Source organism: Chelonia mydas, chromosome 11 (assembly GCF_015237465.2).
Source record: "Chelonia mydas isolate rCheMyd1 chromosome 11, rCheMyd1.pri.v2, whole genome shotgun sequence".
Taxonomy (NCBI): domain Eukaryota; kingdom Metazoa; phylum Chordata; order Testudines; family Cheloniidae; genus Chelonia; species Chelonia mydas.
The window spans coordinates 58,885,899-58,903,593 of NC_051251.2; the positions used below are offsets into that span (position 1 = coordinate 58,885,899).

At 39.7% G+C, this 17,695-nt stretch overlaps 1 protein-coding gene across 1 annotated transcript in view; it reads right to left on the reverse strand.

Moving 5' to 3' along the window:
- ALS2 (alsin Rho guanine nucleotide exchange factor ALS2) overlaps nucleotides 1-17,695 on the reverse strand; it is a 66,214-nt gene that overhangs the window by 33,979 nt on the left and 14,540 nt on the right. Inside the window, 13 exon segments of the mRNA XM_037912038.2 lie at nucleotides 125-191; nucleotides 706-776; nucleotides 1,205-1,333; nucleotides 1,611-1,742; nucleotides 2,530-2,692; nucleotides 5,505-5,570; nucleotides 11,405-11,585; nucleotides 11,831-12,002; nucleotides 12,950-13,129; nucleotides 14,710-14,787; nucleotides 15,261-15,357; nucleotides 15,823-15,991; nucleotides 16,985-17,345. Coding sequence (XP_037767966.1) covers nucleotides 125-191; nucleotides 706-776; nucleotides 1,205-1,333; nucleotides 1,611-1,742; nucleotides 2,530-2,692; nucleotides 5,505-5,570; nucleotides 11,405-11,585; nucleotides 11,831-12,002; nucleotides 12,950-13,129; nucleotides 14,710-14,787; nucleotides 15,261-15,357; nucleotides 15,823-15,991; nucleotides 16,985-17,345 — 1,866 coding nt within the window.

A 17,695-nucleotide genomic window follows, 5' to 3' on the forward strand; every position in this document is an offset into this window, starting at 1 on the left:
CTCTGTCTAGCTTGAAAGCTTGTCTCGCTCACCAACAGAAGTTGCTCCAATAAAAGATATTAGCTTACCCACCTTGTCTCTCTAGTGTCACCAGAGGTAATTAAGAAGTTCTGCATCTGCCTACCTTTTCCTGTGGTGTTGATGAAAGAAGAATGAAGTGTTCCTCTGGTGTAGTAACCTTCAAACCATTCCTAAGTGGAAACAAGAATAAAACCAATCAAGAAAAGACCTTTCACTAGCTGGTGAAATTTTCAGCCTGGAAAAATAACCTAGATTTCTTACCGAAGGAGGGATAGGTTAGCTTTTTTTTTTTTTTTTTTTAAATGAGTGTTACAGTGAGCATCACTTAGCTTTAACTGCTAGTTTAAAAGAAAACAGTAACAAGGAGTCTCAGAAATTGCTAATTTTTGCACTCTTCCTCATCACCCCAACTGTAAATCACATGAGTGCATGAACAAGTACAAAAACAAGAATATAGGATTCTGCTATTTTAACCAAGCACAGTGAAATACAAAATAAATAAATAAATAAATAAATAAATAGAACTACATTAGACAAATATATGGACCAAGGACACATCCTGTACCATGCCTGGCTTACAAGATTTAGTCCAAATGGTTGCAAATTTTATTATTATTATTAAGGAGCATCTGACTATTTCAGCAATAAAAAAAGAATGAACACTAGTTACAGAGGAATACTCACACATTACCAGCTTCTTCTGAAAGAGCCTCCACCCACAGCGTGGAAAGGGGGAAAATATGATGTGTTGAAAACTGTAGCAAGGGGAAGGAAGGGGGAAAACAAAAAATAAATTGCTCATACACCCATTTGCCCCAGCCCAAATTCCTTATGATGTATCTTCCCCCAGAGTTTTGTCTCCCCGCAGCTGAGAATGCGCATGAGACTTGGGCCCTGAAAGCTAGTTGTTCCTACAAGTGCCAGCTGCAAACCATGACACCTGTGAAGCCATAATGAAGACTCTGATGTATGAATATTTTTTTATGTTGGACACACAGGGTTATTTCAACTCTTTGGAAACAGGCAATACTTCTCACTTTTAGGTATCCCAGCACCATCGTGAGACACAATATAAAAACCTAGATTAAGAATGACAGACTCACCATATGGAAATATTGTCACATGCTTTCAACCAGCTGGGGTGAAAATAGTTCAGTTCTGAGAGCTATGGGAGCTGGCTCACCTGAGCATGGACAAGAGCATCATTAAAGAGAATGAACCAGTTCACTGAGAATCTCCCAGCATGCTGTAGGGACAACCCCCGATTACTGCTTTCACAGATTAACCGACGTTCTGGTCTCCTCAAGGAATCCTACCATTAAGATTTAAAAAAAAAAAAAAAAAGTTATTAAAATGTGCTTGATAGTGTCTGAATTTCAGTGCAGTCTGTGTTATGATTATTGTTTACAAAAAGGGCCAAATTGAGATATTGGGTTAAAACTTCCAAAAATTAGAGAGGCTCAAGTAGATCATCATCATCATCATAAAGCAGGGAAATGTAGGGAGAGGAAAGTAGTGACTTCAGAGCCAGGCCTATACAAACTTGCAATGGGATGCTAGTGGTAATAGCAACTTAGCTGTCATCATACAGTCATTTTCCCAGGAAAGGTCTTCCAGAAGCTCAGTGTGTATTCTGCTTCCTTCCTTTTCCTATTGAGATGGACAGCAAGAGTCTCATAGCAAGAGCTGGAATCTTGTAGTTTTTGGTATTCTGGAGACGTCTAAAGGGTAACAAACAAAAATAAATGGTTCTGTGAGACACAACGTTTCAAAGGATTTGTACCAACCACAATGGGTTAGTAGTTATGAGCCCCTGACTGCAGGGGAGGCCACCCTGCTGCTGAGTGGCTCTGTCCTCAGGCCCTCTGTGACAGCAGAAGTGCAGAGGGCTCCCTGTGCTGCTAGTGACACATGATCCCTGCGGGTGTGGAGAAGGCTGCAGTCCTGGCCTGGCAGAGCAGAGACCCTCAGCCAAGGCTGCAAGGAGGATGACTAGCCTCTGACAATGAGGGAGGCTACCCCACTACTAAACTGCTCCTGCCCAGGGGCACAGCCCTTTAGAAATAGGATGGCCTCCCCCATGTCCCGGGGCTCATCCTCCTCCCTGCTGTCACAGGCATGAGGGAGCAGGCCCATGACAGCAGGGCCACAGAAGGCTCCCTGCATGGTGGCAAGGCCAGTGACACTGAATCTCTGCAGGCACAAGTGGGCGGCGGGGGAAGGCTGTACACCTACCAACTGTTACCAATCAATTTTTTTTCATCAATTCCAGCATGTCAGCTGAAATCAATGTGTACTGACAGTGATTAAAATAGAATTCTGCCAAGCCTACTTATAAACCTAAAGAGACAAGGGTTTTAATCAAATTGTTGTAGTATAGCCTTATAACAAATATTAGTTTTTGATTACACATTGGTATCACCAAACCATGAAATCACTAAACAAGCAATCCCCCCTCCCCCCTAAATCTCCTACCAATTAAGTTTCATACATGACAAGATGGCTTACCACTTCAAAACATGTAGCAAGCTTTAGCAAAACTCTAGCATAGTTATGAAGTCGTCTGACTGGCAAGAAAAACAGGGTATTTAGCACTTCGACCAACTGTATGTTTTCCTCCTTCATTTCAGCTAGATCTTGTAACAACTCCTGGTTTTTACCTAAAAAGTCACTGAAGGTGAAAGAATGACATAACAAAACAAAACCTTAGTAATGCTTTGAAGTACTATTACAGAGCTCCCCTTATGGGGTTACATCAAGCCAGCAGAGATTAAAAAGAGCAAGATGAACAGCACAAAGGATCCATTCCCATTATGGTTTAAGGAGATTTAGTTATAACACAGCAACATAGCTCTATGCTAACTTCAGTACTGGACTTGTTTGCTGACATCAGTTAATTTAGTGACTGTGCATGTATGCGCAGATTTGCTGAAGGAACAGTTACTCTCCAAGGAGGAAACTAGACAGCTACTTGCCTTTTTCCCATTAGATCTCCAACTAGCCAGGTGAAAATATATACGGAGAATGGGTTTCCATGCCACCTGTTAAACTAATGCGTCTCCAATACTGAGAAAAGTGATTTGCATAACAAAGTGCAATAAAAAGTCCCTATCTTTGCTCCAATGTAACTCCCTAAACACCTTTGTGTATTCTATTCCCCGCCACTGTTGTTCAATGAAGTTGAACAGCCTTTTCCCCCAGCTAGAAAAAATCATATCCTACTTCAAAGATACACAGAGAATTTAAGTCAATCTTCAGTCTGATTTCCTAAATGGAGGATTAATTTAGTTCATGTAAGAGGATGGAAATAGTTATGAGAATACTACATTTGGGAGCAAGAACAAGATTTCTTCACACACACAAAAATCAACCCCACTTCTCCTTTCCTTCAACACAGGTGTGTGTGTGTGTGTGTGTGTGTGTGTGTGTGTGTGTGTGTGTGTGTGTGTGTGTGTGTGTGTGTGTGTGTGTGTGTGTGTGTGAGAGATGAGAGTGCACACACACAGGTAATTATTCACAGAAGCTATTTGAACAGGGAATTCTGTGAGGCTCAAGCAATCTGAAAAGGCAAGCAACAGAGAACAAAGAACCAGCTTGGAGACTTGCACAGCAGGACATCTAAGAGTTCTACATGATCAGCAAGATGCTGCCGCACAAATATCAAATGAATATACCTTGCCTCGTTCTGCCCATGAGATTTAGGAGTCTTCTTGTTCAACAAGCATAAGGGGAAAACAAGCCTTCTTTGGAGACACGACTGCTTTTCTTAGGACACAAGACTAACGATCTGGGTAGTTTGCATTTTTAAAGTGCTTTGAGATCCTCACATGGAAGTCTCTGTAGCAGTATCAAGTAATAGAGTCCTCATGCCCACAGGTCTTGCCCACTGTCTCAGAAGAAATACCCAAGAGTCTGCCAACAAATTAGGACTCCTGGTGAAACTTATACTTAGTCTTTTTTTGTTGTTTACATATATAAGGTTTGACTACTAAAATGTCCATATTGGGAAATATCTATAGGAGATCAGCTTACATTAACCATTGACAGAGACTATCCTGCTGAAAAGCGCTCACAGAATGAATGATTCATTCTAACGACAATTATTATCTGCAAAGAGACCTTCTTGTTTTTTGTTACAAGGAACAGACCAAATTTCTAAAACTCATTTCCTCCCTGAAGTTTCAGAACCTGAAAAAGCGTTAGCTATCTAATGCGACTTAGGTGTCAGTATTAGAAGCTGTCACTACTGACAGTGACACTAGATAAAGATTTCAGTATGCTGAGTAGCTCCAGCATCTGAAATTGTCAGTGGATCTACAGTTTGTCCCAGAAATTTTGCCCGTACTGGGAGTTTGTATTTAGAGCTTGCAACACTGCACCATTAAAAAAATTGATCAATGCATAGGTAGATGGGTCTGAACCTTTTTCCATTGAAAGATTTCATATTTAGCAAGGCACAGATGGTCCTCAGATGCACTCTAGAATTCTTTGCATTGGCTCCTAGGACACTTTGAAAGGAGGTAACACAGACATGGTTTATGGAGTGCTTTGTACACCAGAGGATGGACAACTAACTGAGTCACTCCCATATCACCGGAAGAATTGAAACAAGAAACTTTTGCAAGACTGCAACTCCTAAGACACCAACTTATAACCCCCAAATTGCAATCACTTTTCCAAAGAATGAAGAGAGCCAAAAGATGTATTAGGTTGTTAATTCTGCATTGACAGAGATGAACTGTTATTTTCAATTGTTATCATACAACTGATAACCACCATTTTAAAGAATAAACACTAAACGTCAGTGACATCATTCAGAGCAGCTTGAGAGGATCAACACTATGGAGAGTAAAGTACAATTACTCTTCCTTCTAGTCAAACAAGAGTTCCACTCACCTAATAAGGGACAGTCTTCTCCTTGACAAGAATAAGAAAAGAATAATATTCTTAAGAGAGGTGCCTCAAAATGCTGTACTATTAAATACTACAAAATTAACAAAGATAGGTTAGGAGCAGTATTATCTAAGCTTATTAGCTCTTGAAGAAAGTTAGCTGCCATGGATTTACTTGGGAGTAATCTATATAAGGATCATATTTATAGGCATTGTGAATGGGTGATAGAAAGTTTAGCCTTCAGCTAAGCTCTCATGAATCATGATCTGACAAGTCTATTTAAAATGTCAGTCAATTTTTGTTTACTCTTTCTTTCTCCACCTTCAAGAAAGCAGACCTAACTAAATACCTTCACTACTATTTATAAAAAGGGATAATATATCATAGATGAGGACAGGTATACTGAAATTTCTCTTCATCTGATGGGAAAGAAATTACGGTACCCAAAAGTCCTGAAAGATTATGTGAGGGAAGCCAGGAAAATAAAATAAATAAATACATATATCTGCATGTCCATTATCATGCATATATGTTAACACAAAGTAAGTCCTTCTGATTAAGAAAACAAACACTAGAAAAGATTTACTTACATTGCTGGCTTTGCAAGAAGCATGAATCCTCCCATCACCAGAAAGTTTGTTACAGCTGTGCAATACCTACAACAGATAAGAAAAAACAAACCTCATTTTCAAATTAAAAACCACCTTCTGAAATCTCTGGGGAGAAGGGCAGTGAATTCCTTTATCTCTCAGCATTTTTACCAAATAATAATAGATTTTCAGTACCCACTTTATTACAAGAGTGCTCGAAAGATGCTTTTAGGTCAGGTGAGAGAGAGAGAGAGCACGCGCGCTGCACTTGCACATTTACATTCTCAACCATAATGCAGCTGCGAAGTCAAGGTTTCCATAACAAACTATTAACTCAGCCACATTCAACACCGTGTACATTGCATCCCAAAGTATCGATTTGGCCATTAGTGCCATGTAGCTCTGTTACTTTGCTATAGAAACTTTAGCATTTGGATTTCCCGACGTCTGTGTATCCATGAAATGGCTATCTGGTCCTATACAATGGGCTAGTTTAATTTCTTATTATATTAAAAACAATAGGATCTCTTTCTTGCCATTTCAACCACTCCCTTAACCAGAAATTTGAATAAACATTCCTCTGGAGTGGTTAGAGACAGGCCTTCTACAATCTGACCAAAAGGATTCTCTTGGCCATAGTATTTAATACAATGAACTGTCAGCAAACCAAATCAAATCAAAAGCAGCATGCATATGGGATATTTTCTGCAGTGTCGGTTTGAGCTTTTCTTTATTGGAAAACTGGTTTTGCACTTCATCTTTTGTCCATGCCACAAAGGGCTTTTGTTGAGCAGTACTGATCTTCAGAAGAGAGAGATAAGATATGATTTCCATTTTTGCCCTGACAAGAACTTTTGTTTGTTTGTTCAGTGAATCTTTTGGCATTTCTTGAGCATGCCTGCTTAGCCTCAGTGATACCATGAAGTGGTGAATGTAAAGGAATACAAAAGTTCACATTTTTGATCCTGAAGGGATTTTAGTTTTTTGCTGGTTTCCTCCCCCTCCTTCTTTAATCCTCTTCTCCTCTCTCTTACTGTCTCTCAGGCCGGATGTTAAGTATATTGATGAGTAGAGCCCTGTAAATTTGTGGATATCTTATATCCGTAGATGCTGATTTCCACAGACCATTTTTGCAGATTGGATGTGGATACAAATTTTGTATCCGTGCAGGGTTCTACTGATTACTATTTTATTATTCATATGACCTTAAAATATTCAGGAACAACCACCTGTCATAAAACCTTGTCCTCCAAACCTTCAGGTTCAGATTCGGAACATGCTCTTTCTTCAAAAAGGCAACAGGGGAGCTGCTGTAGGAAGAAAACATTTAGTCTGAATCTTCATGACTGCTGGATGAAGATCTTGAACTATGAGCCTTCTTATTCTCTCAGACTAGTGTCTTGCTAGACTCTCTTCCAGAGAGGAAAAAAGATGAACTAAAAAACGAGAGAGACTGCTTTAAAAAAAAAAAAATTTCTTGAGCTTCTTTCTTTGTTTATATTTAGAGACATACAGTTCTAAAGCCAAGGAGAAATTCCATTTCTGTACAGCTAGACAAAAATATTCCTCCAGATCAGGGAGGACAGTTTTGGTTTTCCTGCAGATCAGAGATAGGAGCCTGAGGATTTATATCTTAACACAGAATGACAGGCCCTACCTTTGAAGCATTAAGTAAAGCTTAAAAAGTCACCTGGAAAGAAAAATAACCCAAGCATGTACCCTTTTTTAGGCCTTATAAAGAAAACTGGAAAGGATTCTCCCGCCCTCCCAGGCACAAATGAGAAAATCAGGTTGTATCTACCGTAGAAGATGATTCTATGGTGACTGAAGAACTAATCAAATTATGATATCATAGGAATTGAGAGGAAAGGCAATTTGAATCTTACTATTTTGAACTGTTTTTCTAAAATGGGTGTAACATCAGTACCCAATGAACATTTGGAACAAAGAATATCTTCGTTAAAGACAACATTCCTGAGATTTCTATGGCCAAAAAAAAAAAAAAAAAACCAAGCAAATTTTTAAAAAGCTCTACAGGTCATAAAAAATTAGGCTTGGTCTACAACTAAGACTTAGCAGTATAAACACTATTTCTTTGGTTTAAAAAAAATAAATAAATCACACTACTAAGGTGGTTATACCAGTAATAGCCCTACTGTGGATACACTTATATCAGTACACAGGTGACATAATAGTATAGCTATTCCCCTTCCCCACACAGGAATAAAGTGTCTTTATACTGATATAACTGTGCCCGCACTAGGAGGGCTGTACAGCTTTAACTATACCAATAACTTTTATGTTTAGAAAAGCCCTTAAGAAAGGAGGTGAGGCAGTAAGAAGAGGTCTCCACTGACACAAACCTTTCCTGTTTCCCAAAGACAAATATACCTGAGGCCTCTGAAGTAACTGTAACCTTCCTGAATACTCAATCTTTTTCTTCTCACCAACTGCAAGAGATGCAGGGCAGGCCACAGAGATGTCTGCCATAATCAACAGTTTTGTGAGGTACAAAATTCAGCTTCCCTCTCCTGTTGTTCTCCAACCTGGGTGATGCCTGGCTGAGAGGGAGGTTGCCTCTAGCTCTGCTGCTTTGATTGCACTACTTTTAAAAAAGGCACAAATCCCCCTCAATATATAACTGGAGTATTCAACGTGTGCACTTTTTGAGGTACTGTTAGGGCCTTTTAGTTTTGTAATTGGTTCCCTCAGTCATTTGGCGATTCTACCTAGAACTGAAGGAGCAGTGTGAGGTGCTTCAGAAAAGAAGGTGCTAATTATCAGAAGACTCCTAAAAGCTAATTTATCAATTTAAGCAAGTTGCCATATATGCCCCTTTTAGGTGGTAAAATTGCTGTTATTTATGCTCTGCAAAGTGGGAGGCCTGAAGGTAGCCAGGTCCTGCTGAGAGAGAGAATAATATGGCAAGGAACAAGAAAATAGGATTTAAACCGAAGCCAAAGAGTAATTGGTCCTTAACCCCCAATCTGGCTGACAACAGGCTAGCCCCTCTTTACCACATCTGTCATTCTTATAGTGGCAAAAGTATCACTATTGGCAATGCTGTAGTATAAGAATCAAGGATAACTCAAAAGAGTTAAAGGTCTCTTTCAAATCTCAGATCAGAAACTGAATCTGTAGACTTGGAAAAAAGGATCACAAATCAATGCACTTTCAGAGATGTTAACATCAGTTCCTCCACCTATCTACCACATCAGTTCAGGTTCAATGTTTCCACCACAACAGTGGCACCAAACTTTATAAACATTGCAGCAGGCACAGGAAAAAAGTAGTCTCTACAGAACAGCACTTTACATTTGAATATCTAGATTAAAAGACTCACTATAGGAAGAGACAGAAAACGGCTTTAAGGCAGCAGCATAGAAAGACTGGCTGGGAAGTAGCAAGTTCAGCAGTGTCTGGGGCCACAGGAGAGAGCTTTTCCACTGGAACAAAGGACCATCATAAACTTCACCACGTCTGCTCTAAGTGCAAGGCGCATGCCTTTGACCTTGCTTTTTTCAACATGAATATGTAGCAATACGTGTTTACACCATATTTTTATAAATTAAAAAATAAAATCCCAAACAAAAACACTCCACTGCACACTTCTCCACCTGGAGAGAAGTTGACAGAACACATGACAGATACTAGCCACATTGCTTAATGCACTACTAGAAGGCACTCAGATACAACCATGACTAGTGAAGTATAAGAACCTACAGAGAATAGACTGGATGGAGAAATATGCAGAGGAGATGAAGGAAAGCATTAAGGACCTGAAGAGAAAGACAGCAGTGAGGAAAAACAGCAGCAGACAGGAGGTGAAAAACAAGAGGAGACTAAGAAAGAATATGCAGAGATCCCAGATGAGAAGGAAAAACAGAGAGAGAAACCAAGAAAACCACCCTGCCAGAAGCAGCACTCTGTTTCAGTCACCAATAATGTGGAAAGCACCAACTACCTAAGAGCAAACTAATAGTAAGAACCAGCTCTGGAAACCAAGTCACAGGAAAAGCTGTATCTGGAACAGACAGGAATAGAGACGGTGGGGAGATGTCTGTTGCTGAATAACTCATGGGATGTACTTAATGCATGATGGGGTTTTGGTTTTTATATGTTATAGTTTTTTTGCTGAGCAAAAAATATCCACTGGTATTGTCAGTTCAGCTCATTAAGAGGAACCAAGTGTCATTTACTGTTGCAGACAGAAACATGAAAATTGTCATCTCAGACATCAAGGAGAGGGAAAGAAACTGGTTATTCCAATTAATTAATATATTTAAAAACAAAAACATTTGTGTGACTCACACTTAGGAAAGGTGATGTACTGACTGCCCTGGTGACTGAAGTTCAGCCACAAAAACAGGTACAATACAGGCAGCTGTCATGCAGAGTTCCCTTAGAGTCTCTCCAGTGTACTCCAATACTCACCTGTAACAAGGCAACCTCTCTGGCTGAAAACAGGGCACATTTTGTGCCCAAGATTTTTGGTAATCTTGACAGAGAGGCCAAAAAGGATGTCAACTGTGGTGGGTTGTAATACCTATCCCCTTGGAAATGAACTAAATTCAATTGAACCATTCGCTTTAAACTTGTATGTGGTGTTGCAAGCCTATGATCTTCTATTTCTGATCTGGATTCACATTCCCCTGTACAAATATTACAATCACTGGGCAGTTAAAACTTCAGGCTGAAGCTGTCCTCACTTTTCATCACTTTTAAAATGCACAAGTTAAGGTGCAATAGCAGAGTGCAGTGCCACAAAATCCCAGAAATTCTACATGGGCAGCCATCTGCACGAGTGCAAAGACTGATGGACTTCAAATGGGGCTCTGAGGATAGATCTCTGCACAGTCACTTACCAGATGGGGACCTTTAATAATTAAATATAGTTCTTATTTCACACTTCTTGATTTAAAGAGGTCAACTAATGGAACATTCAATAAAAATACAGAAGATTGCATACTTAGCGCTATCTTTAATTGTTATATGGTGGACATCATGCTGACTAGTGCTTTGGAAAAAAAAAAAAAAAAGGGCTAGGATATTTAAAAATTATTCTAGAAACTAGAATGGCTACAGCTTTTGGGTATAAGTTTGTAGGCAGTTATCAAATGTATGTACCTAGTTAGTTAAATATTGCTCCTGAACCGGGCAACTTAAAAAAAATATTTGTGTAATAGCCTCTGAGACAGAATTATCTCCAAAAAAAGAGCATTCAGATTAATCTGGTAAGACCCTTTATAGTACAAGTATACGTATTATATTGGACGGTGGAGATAAATTGTTCTGTAATAAACTTTTTTGCAATATTACTTCCTACAGCTGTATGTGCAGCAGCCAATCAAATGTGAATAAGTGAACCACTACATTTTTCTTTTTAAGTATCAAAAAGGTCTAGGCCACTGTATAGATAAAGTACTTGAAATCTGTAGTTTAACACAGAGGGCTTTTTTTTTTTTTTAAATCTTATTGCAAATTGTTTGAGTTAGGGTTTATCTATGCTTAAAATGCTACAGTAGCACAACTGCAGTGCTACAGCTGTTCTCCCATCGCGGTAGCTAATCTATCTCCCCAAGAGGTGGTAGCTAGGTCAACAGAATTCTTCCATTGACCTAGCACAGAATACATGAGGGTTTAGGTTGGCATAGCTACATGTCTGAAGGGTGTGGATTTTTCACATTCTTGAGACACGTAGCTATGCCAATGTAAGTTTTCACTGTAGACCAGCCCTTATATTGCAAGATATTAAATTTGCAGAACATTAGGATTCTGCTTGGCAACTGAGGTTTCCTTATGCCAGTCTCCCTATGATCTATTCTTCTCTGTTACAGAGATATTCTGCTCTACAGAATAAACCTGCAGATACTCAGTATGAGACAGATGTTAATACTTGCTCTGTATAACTGTCCAAGAAGAGACTAGAATGCTTCAGGATGGCCAAGCTCTTTGCCTCCTTTATCCCATGAAGAAAACTACTCAGAGAAGCTCCATGTTGACCAATCAGATAACACAGCTTGCTGAACCTGCTTGCCATATCCTGCAACTGCTGGACTGTAGTTGCAGTGCCCAAGTTATCTGTAAAAAAAACAAGAAAGCAATATAACGTACATTTCCAAAAGAACAGTAACAGTTATATTAATAACGGGAATTAATCCAGGCACTTAATCTGCTATTACAGTTTTTGATTTCAAAGAATGCTATCACCTAGTGAATGTCTTCAGACCAATTGGGGTCCACAATCCATGCAATTCCTTCATACACACACACAGTTTCATCATGGGAAGTGAAGATAATTCCTTGAATCAATGATTGTCTCTTACCTAAACCTAGAAGGGGTCTGAGGACCTGAGATTTGATCTCACTCAGTTTGCAATAGAACCTTCTCTCTGTAGTAGCCAACTCGTGCAAGCTTGCAATATATCCCATAATGTTTCTGTCCACCAAGGCCAAAGAGTTGTCCCCACCTGCTGTCACGCTGCTTATGTACCCTAACTGAAAGAAAAAAAAATAGAAACTGCTTTAATATAGTATCCTAATACAAAATGAAAAGTAACCTAAGGTGATGAGCACAGTATAAAAACCTAGACTGGCAGATTAGGATCTTTGCTGGTACTAAATAATTTGATGTCCAAGAGCGTATCCAATAGTAGGAAAGTTACTCATTAGTTGGGTGTCAGCTATCTGTTCCCCTTCTTCCCCACCCATCTATGCTAGCAACCAACCCATTTTCAAAACTGTCTGACTGGAGCATGATGGAAAGGAGGAAGTCAGGAACCCATATTTAACATCCACTGTCAACCACTGGTAATTTTGCAAGTGTCAACAGGGCCTGGGAGACAAGAGATGACCCTTACCTCATGCAGCTGTCACTCATGCATGAGATACTGACCATGAATTCAGCTACTTTCAAAACAGCAAAATGTTTCTTTGATTTAGCTTTCCCTCAGTTTCTTCATGCATACACACCACATTCCATCCCCAAACAATTTCTCCTTAGTGGAGGAAAGAAGATTCTCTCTTTTTCAATGTTTGGGAGTCACGCTGTTCCATTTTTCTCATTTTTTCAGAGCTATATCAATCAGCTCCCTTTCTGATGTGGAAAACATCAGTTAACTGATTGAGTAGGAGTAGTATTACAGTGCTGATTATGGTGTCTATGCTAAATTGTATCATCCAGGCTGCAATACTACTCCTACTCTATCAGTTAACTAATGATTGTAGGATGCCTCACTACAAGGTCACCGTGAGCTCTTAAGACTTATTGTGGAGCTCCACCAATACTAACTCAGTTTCAGCTATATATAGTGACAATGTTTCAGATCTCTACTTTTAATTCCCATTTAGTTAAATCTCGAAGAGCTTCTTAGAAGAAACAATGAGCCATCTCAAGAAAGCACCAGTACTATCTAAACCAAACAGAAGGAACAAGAAGTACTCACCTTACTACAGGCTAGCAACAGAGCTGGAAGCTTAGTGTAATTGTTTCCAGGTGAATTATTTTCCCTAGTCTCCTCTCGACCACTGTAATATAATCCAGGCTGGAAGTCTTCTCCATCCACTAAGAAGAGGGAATAATCTGGTCCTGCTGCTGTGCTCCAGACTCCACTATCATCACACACCTGTAGTTTAGGAGGAAAAAAAAAATAGTATCCACTACCTATCAGAGAAGGGAGCCTTAATCTCACACATGATGTTTCTGCACAAAAGAAAGAAGTCTGAGTACCAATAAGAATCCTACAAGGACTGACATTCTTTAGACAGACATCAGTCTCTGTAACAAGTAAAATTCCTGTGTCTTGTCGAAAATCTGGCATGTCTCAATCCTTGTACCCCATGGCTGATGCTTTGTAAGATTCATCTGCTTTGTAATGTAAAAGCAAACAGACAAATATGGAAATGGTTCAGACGCTGCTGTCTATATACACATTCCAACAGCATAAGAGACAGCCATTTAAGTTCCTATCGACTAGTTTGTAGGCGAGCTGCAGAACTTTCCTAGCTTTGTGGCAGTGTTTCATTCAGCCAGGCAAACATCAAAAGGCACAGACAAGTGGTTTAGTTCAGGGGTTCTCAACCCTTTTCTTTCTTAGGCCTCGACAACATGCTATAAAAACTCCACAGCCCACCTGTGCCACAATAACTGATTTTCTGAATATAAGTCAGCACAGGTGTTAGGGGATAGCAAGCCGGGCAACTGCGTGGGGCCAAGTCACAGGGCCCCCCCGCGAAGCTGCATTGATCAGGCTTTGGCTTCAGCCCCAGGTGGCAGGGCTCCCGGCCCTGGGCTTTCGCTGTTTGCGGTGGGGCTTCAGCTTTCTACCATGGGCCCCAGAGAGTCTAATGCTGGCCCTGTTTGGCAGCCCCACTGAAACTTCTTACGGCCTCCCAGGGGGCCCCAGACCCCTGGTTGAGAACCACTGGTTTAGTTGAACCTACACTCATCATTTGGATACACATATCTGATCAAAGAATTTGCTTCTAAAGCTGATCACGACAAACTGATTCTTTGTAAGGCATGTCCAGAAGTATATAGACAAATGACAAAAATGGTAAATTAGTGATTAGGATAACATGAATGAACAGCTTTAACTAAGATTACTGGAACTTTGAAGGCGAAAGATGAATAACTGGGGAGAGACAAGTTATGCTATCAACATCAAATCTGAAAATTATCTTTCAAGGAGTAGTATCTTAGATTTGGGCAAAGAGGTAGATATATTTTTAAAAAGAAACTTAACAAAATTTAAGACTAAATATGCTGGAAATTTCTGTTTCTAAACAAATTAGAGTTTAAAGTCAGAACACTGGAGCATTAAGAATGTGAAAAAGAAAACTGCTAACAGAAAGGAAACTTATTTGAAAGAAATGTAAGATAACTTTCCCTGTTTGTAACTCCCATGTTACAATTCTTATAAATAATTCAGTAGTGACTTTAACTTTGTGTAAAAGTAATTTTTTTTACATTAACAGTGCCTCTTTAAATAACACTGCTACCAGTTACCATGGAATCATCTGAGGATCAGGGTAACAATGGAAACCAAAAGGTTTTGCAACTTTAGAGCACTGTCAAAAGCTTTTTGTGGGGTATTTTAACAAAAGAGAAGGTCAGACAGTTTTTCAAAATTCCTTAAAACTCTCTGCTCTGGGAGGATTCTGTATTATAAAACAGATATGGAATCCATAAATATGAAGACAGTACCTTTGCAAGACGAGGGACAGTAGTTGGAGAATTTAAGTGACCAAGCTGGCCAAAGGTATTACTACCCCACGAATATACCTGCGTAAAAACATGGGGAAAAAATAGTTTGCATGCACAGAGTACACAGTAATAAAACCACAGTGACAGACAGCATATATAAACAAGACACTTATGCACATATGTATAAAATTTTTATCCGTAGGGATATTAAACAAAAATCTATATTTGAAGGGGCAGCTGAAGAGAACTTTGGGAAGTGCTTCCTTACCTCCACTCTCTTCCTTCTTACATTTCCTCGTGTGTGTGTGGGGGGTAACCACACTCAAAATATCACATTCTTGTAAGCACAGCAGCAAGGACACATGCTCATACAAAATGCACAAAGTTAATGCAAAAATCAAACAAAAATTCATCATGCACTCCACTCAAGACTCTCATTCCACATACGAATACAGAGCCTGGAAGCACATAAAATAAAGAGCAATCCAGAAAACAGTGAACAAGTCAACTATGCTGTGGATGCATGATAAAAGTGACCATTATCCTCATACCTGTGATTTGGCAGTGAGGGCCAAGGAATGGTGGCCACCAGCCGAAAGCTGTATCACCTCTTTACTGTCCAGACTTTTTACACATAATGGTTGAAGCCTGTAACAACCCCACAGAACAAACAAACAAAAAAAAAAAAACAACCCAGAATCAGGGGTACTCTCAGCATGAAACACAAGAGGCAGGGAACACCAAATATAAAACATTTGGTATATTTTTGAAACAGAACAAACATGCACCATAGCACCAGAAATCACAAAGCTCTAGGGTGATAAACCAGCTTAGTCATCAGAAGAAGGGTACTGAGCCACTCCACTGACACTCTAGGTATAATTTCACAATTGACTTCACCACTTGAACCAGGATTTTGCCCTTCAAGTCCACTAATTAGCCTGCATAAATCACATTAGCGGTAATAGTTAAAACCACAATTTTCAAAAACAGGAGCCTACCTTTGGGGTCCTAAGACTATATTCAGGCAGTTGACAGACTTTCAAGAGTTCTGAGCACCCAAAAACTATTGTCCCATGAGGTAAGATTAGCTTTCTGCCACTGAAATCTTACCTTGGCAGGACATCACCATGTCCTAACTGTCCTTCCTTCCCTTTCCCCCAGCTCCACACTTCAGTTCTTAAAGATGGGAGAAGTGCATCAGCCTCTCCACTATAGGTTGGGGTCAGAGCCACGGTCCTCATTTTTGCCCGTCCTACTTTTCTTAGGAGCCTTGGAGAAACTAGAAGCAGATCAGGAGAAACTACAATCAATTTTATTTTATTTTTTTTAAAAAGCTCCACACAGAAACTGAGATAGACAACATTAGTTTATCCCTATTTTAAATTAAACATGGCATTTACTCAGAGCTAATGTTTATATGATATGGGTACCATATACTAAGTCACTTGACTTCACTGAAAGAAAAGTGTCCTCTTAGGTATTTTACTTAAGAATTAGTAATGCTGGAGAGAAAAAAGGTACATAGCTGAAGGCAGCTGTAACAGCACATATGCTGATACAGATCTAGGTCTTAAACAGAGTTTACCCATTATTTCCTTTCAATAGCTGTAAACGCAAAGTATGTAATTACACTGAAGTGAATATGACCTGTGACGTTCACTGCCAATAAGATTTTTCTTTCTGAAATAAAAAACTACCCTGTAGAGATCATACACCTTCTGATAATTTCTCTCAGCTTGGAAAGAGTGTCACTGAACTCAACCTTACTACTGTGTGTTACACAAAGTACTGCATATTCAGAACAGTTAACATTAAAAACAAGAAAGGAGAAGACCACCTGGCTAAGAAGTTTGGTAACGGACAGAGAATTTTTCTAAACCATTGGCTCCAAACCAATCAAGAGCAGTAGTGACAGAGGGTCAGACCAACTGACATCTGTTATGCAGACTACATGAAGTGAGTTGGTGGTTACCAGTCCCTTTTGTAATGAACAAACATCCATATCACTAAAAGCAGCACCACAATGGGTTTGAAATAATCCTTATTTTAAGTCCTTTGTCTTGCTCAAATAGCATGCATTTCCCACTAGTCTTCTCCCCTCTCTCTCCACATTCAATAAGGTCTGAAGGACTCTTCCTTACACACATCTCAGCAGGGGGTTGAATCTGTGTTCATACTGTAGGTAATATTGTCAAATGAGGCACACATCTAGTAATTACCACACTACTTTAACTCTCCCTGGCCTCTTGGTTCCTCCTAGTCACTATCTTACCTTGGGACAACAAGCCAGGCAGGGAAAGTCTTCGACTGACTCCTTCAGATTCCTCTTCTCGAATATCCACTAGGCTAGAACTCTTCTTTCCTTGCATTGATTCCAGTTTGACTTGCTCTTCCCGAGTGTCCTTCAGCCCCTCAGGACCTGGGGAAGGACTACTAGACTGAGATCCTAGTTCACCTGGAGTTGTGCCATAGAAATTCATTACTTTCTTCAGAGACAACGCCCCAGCTTCATATGTAGCTGCAACTCTCACACCAACTGCTGATGCACAAGAGACCACCAAGCTGTTCAAGGCAGATGTACTTACACCTGGAGGGCCAGGGAGACAAGCAGTGAGTTCTTCTTCTTGAGAAGGCTAAAAACAGAAAGAGAAATCAATGAAACCTATCATAATTCCCAACCCAGGGCAATAGTGTGACCTTAAATAAATCTAGTACTCTTACACCCTCTGTTGCATTTATCAGACACTGTTAAGACACTTTTTAGTAGTTTAAGTCTACACTTCACAATAATCCTTTATAGTTGGAAGCTGGAAATCAATACCTGTTTCTGTAATAAAACAAAAAGAAAAAGGAGTACTTGTGGCACCTTAGAGACTAACAAATTTGAGCATAAGCTTTCGTGAGCTACAGCTCAATTTATTTGAGCATAAGCTTTCGTGAGCTACAGCTCACTTCATCTGATGAAGTGAGCTGTAGCTCACGA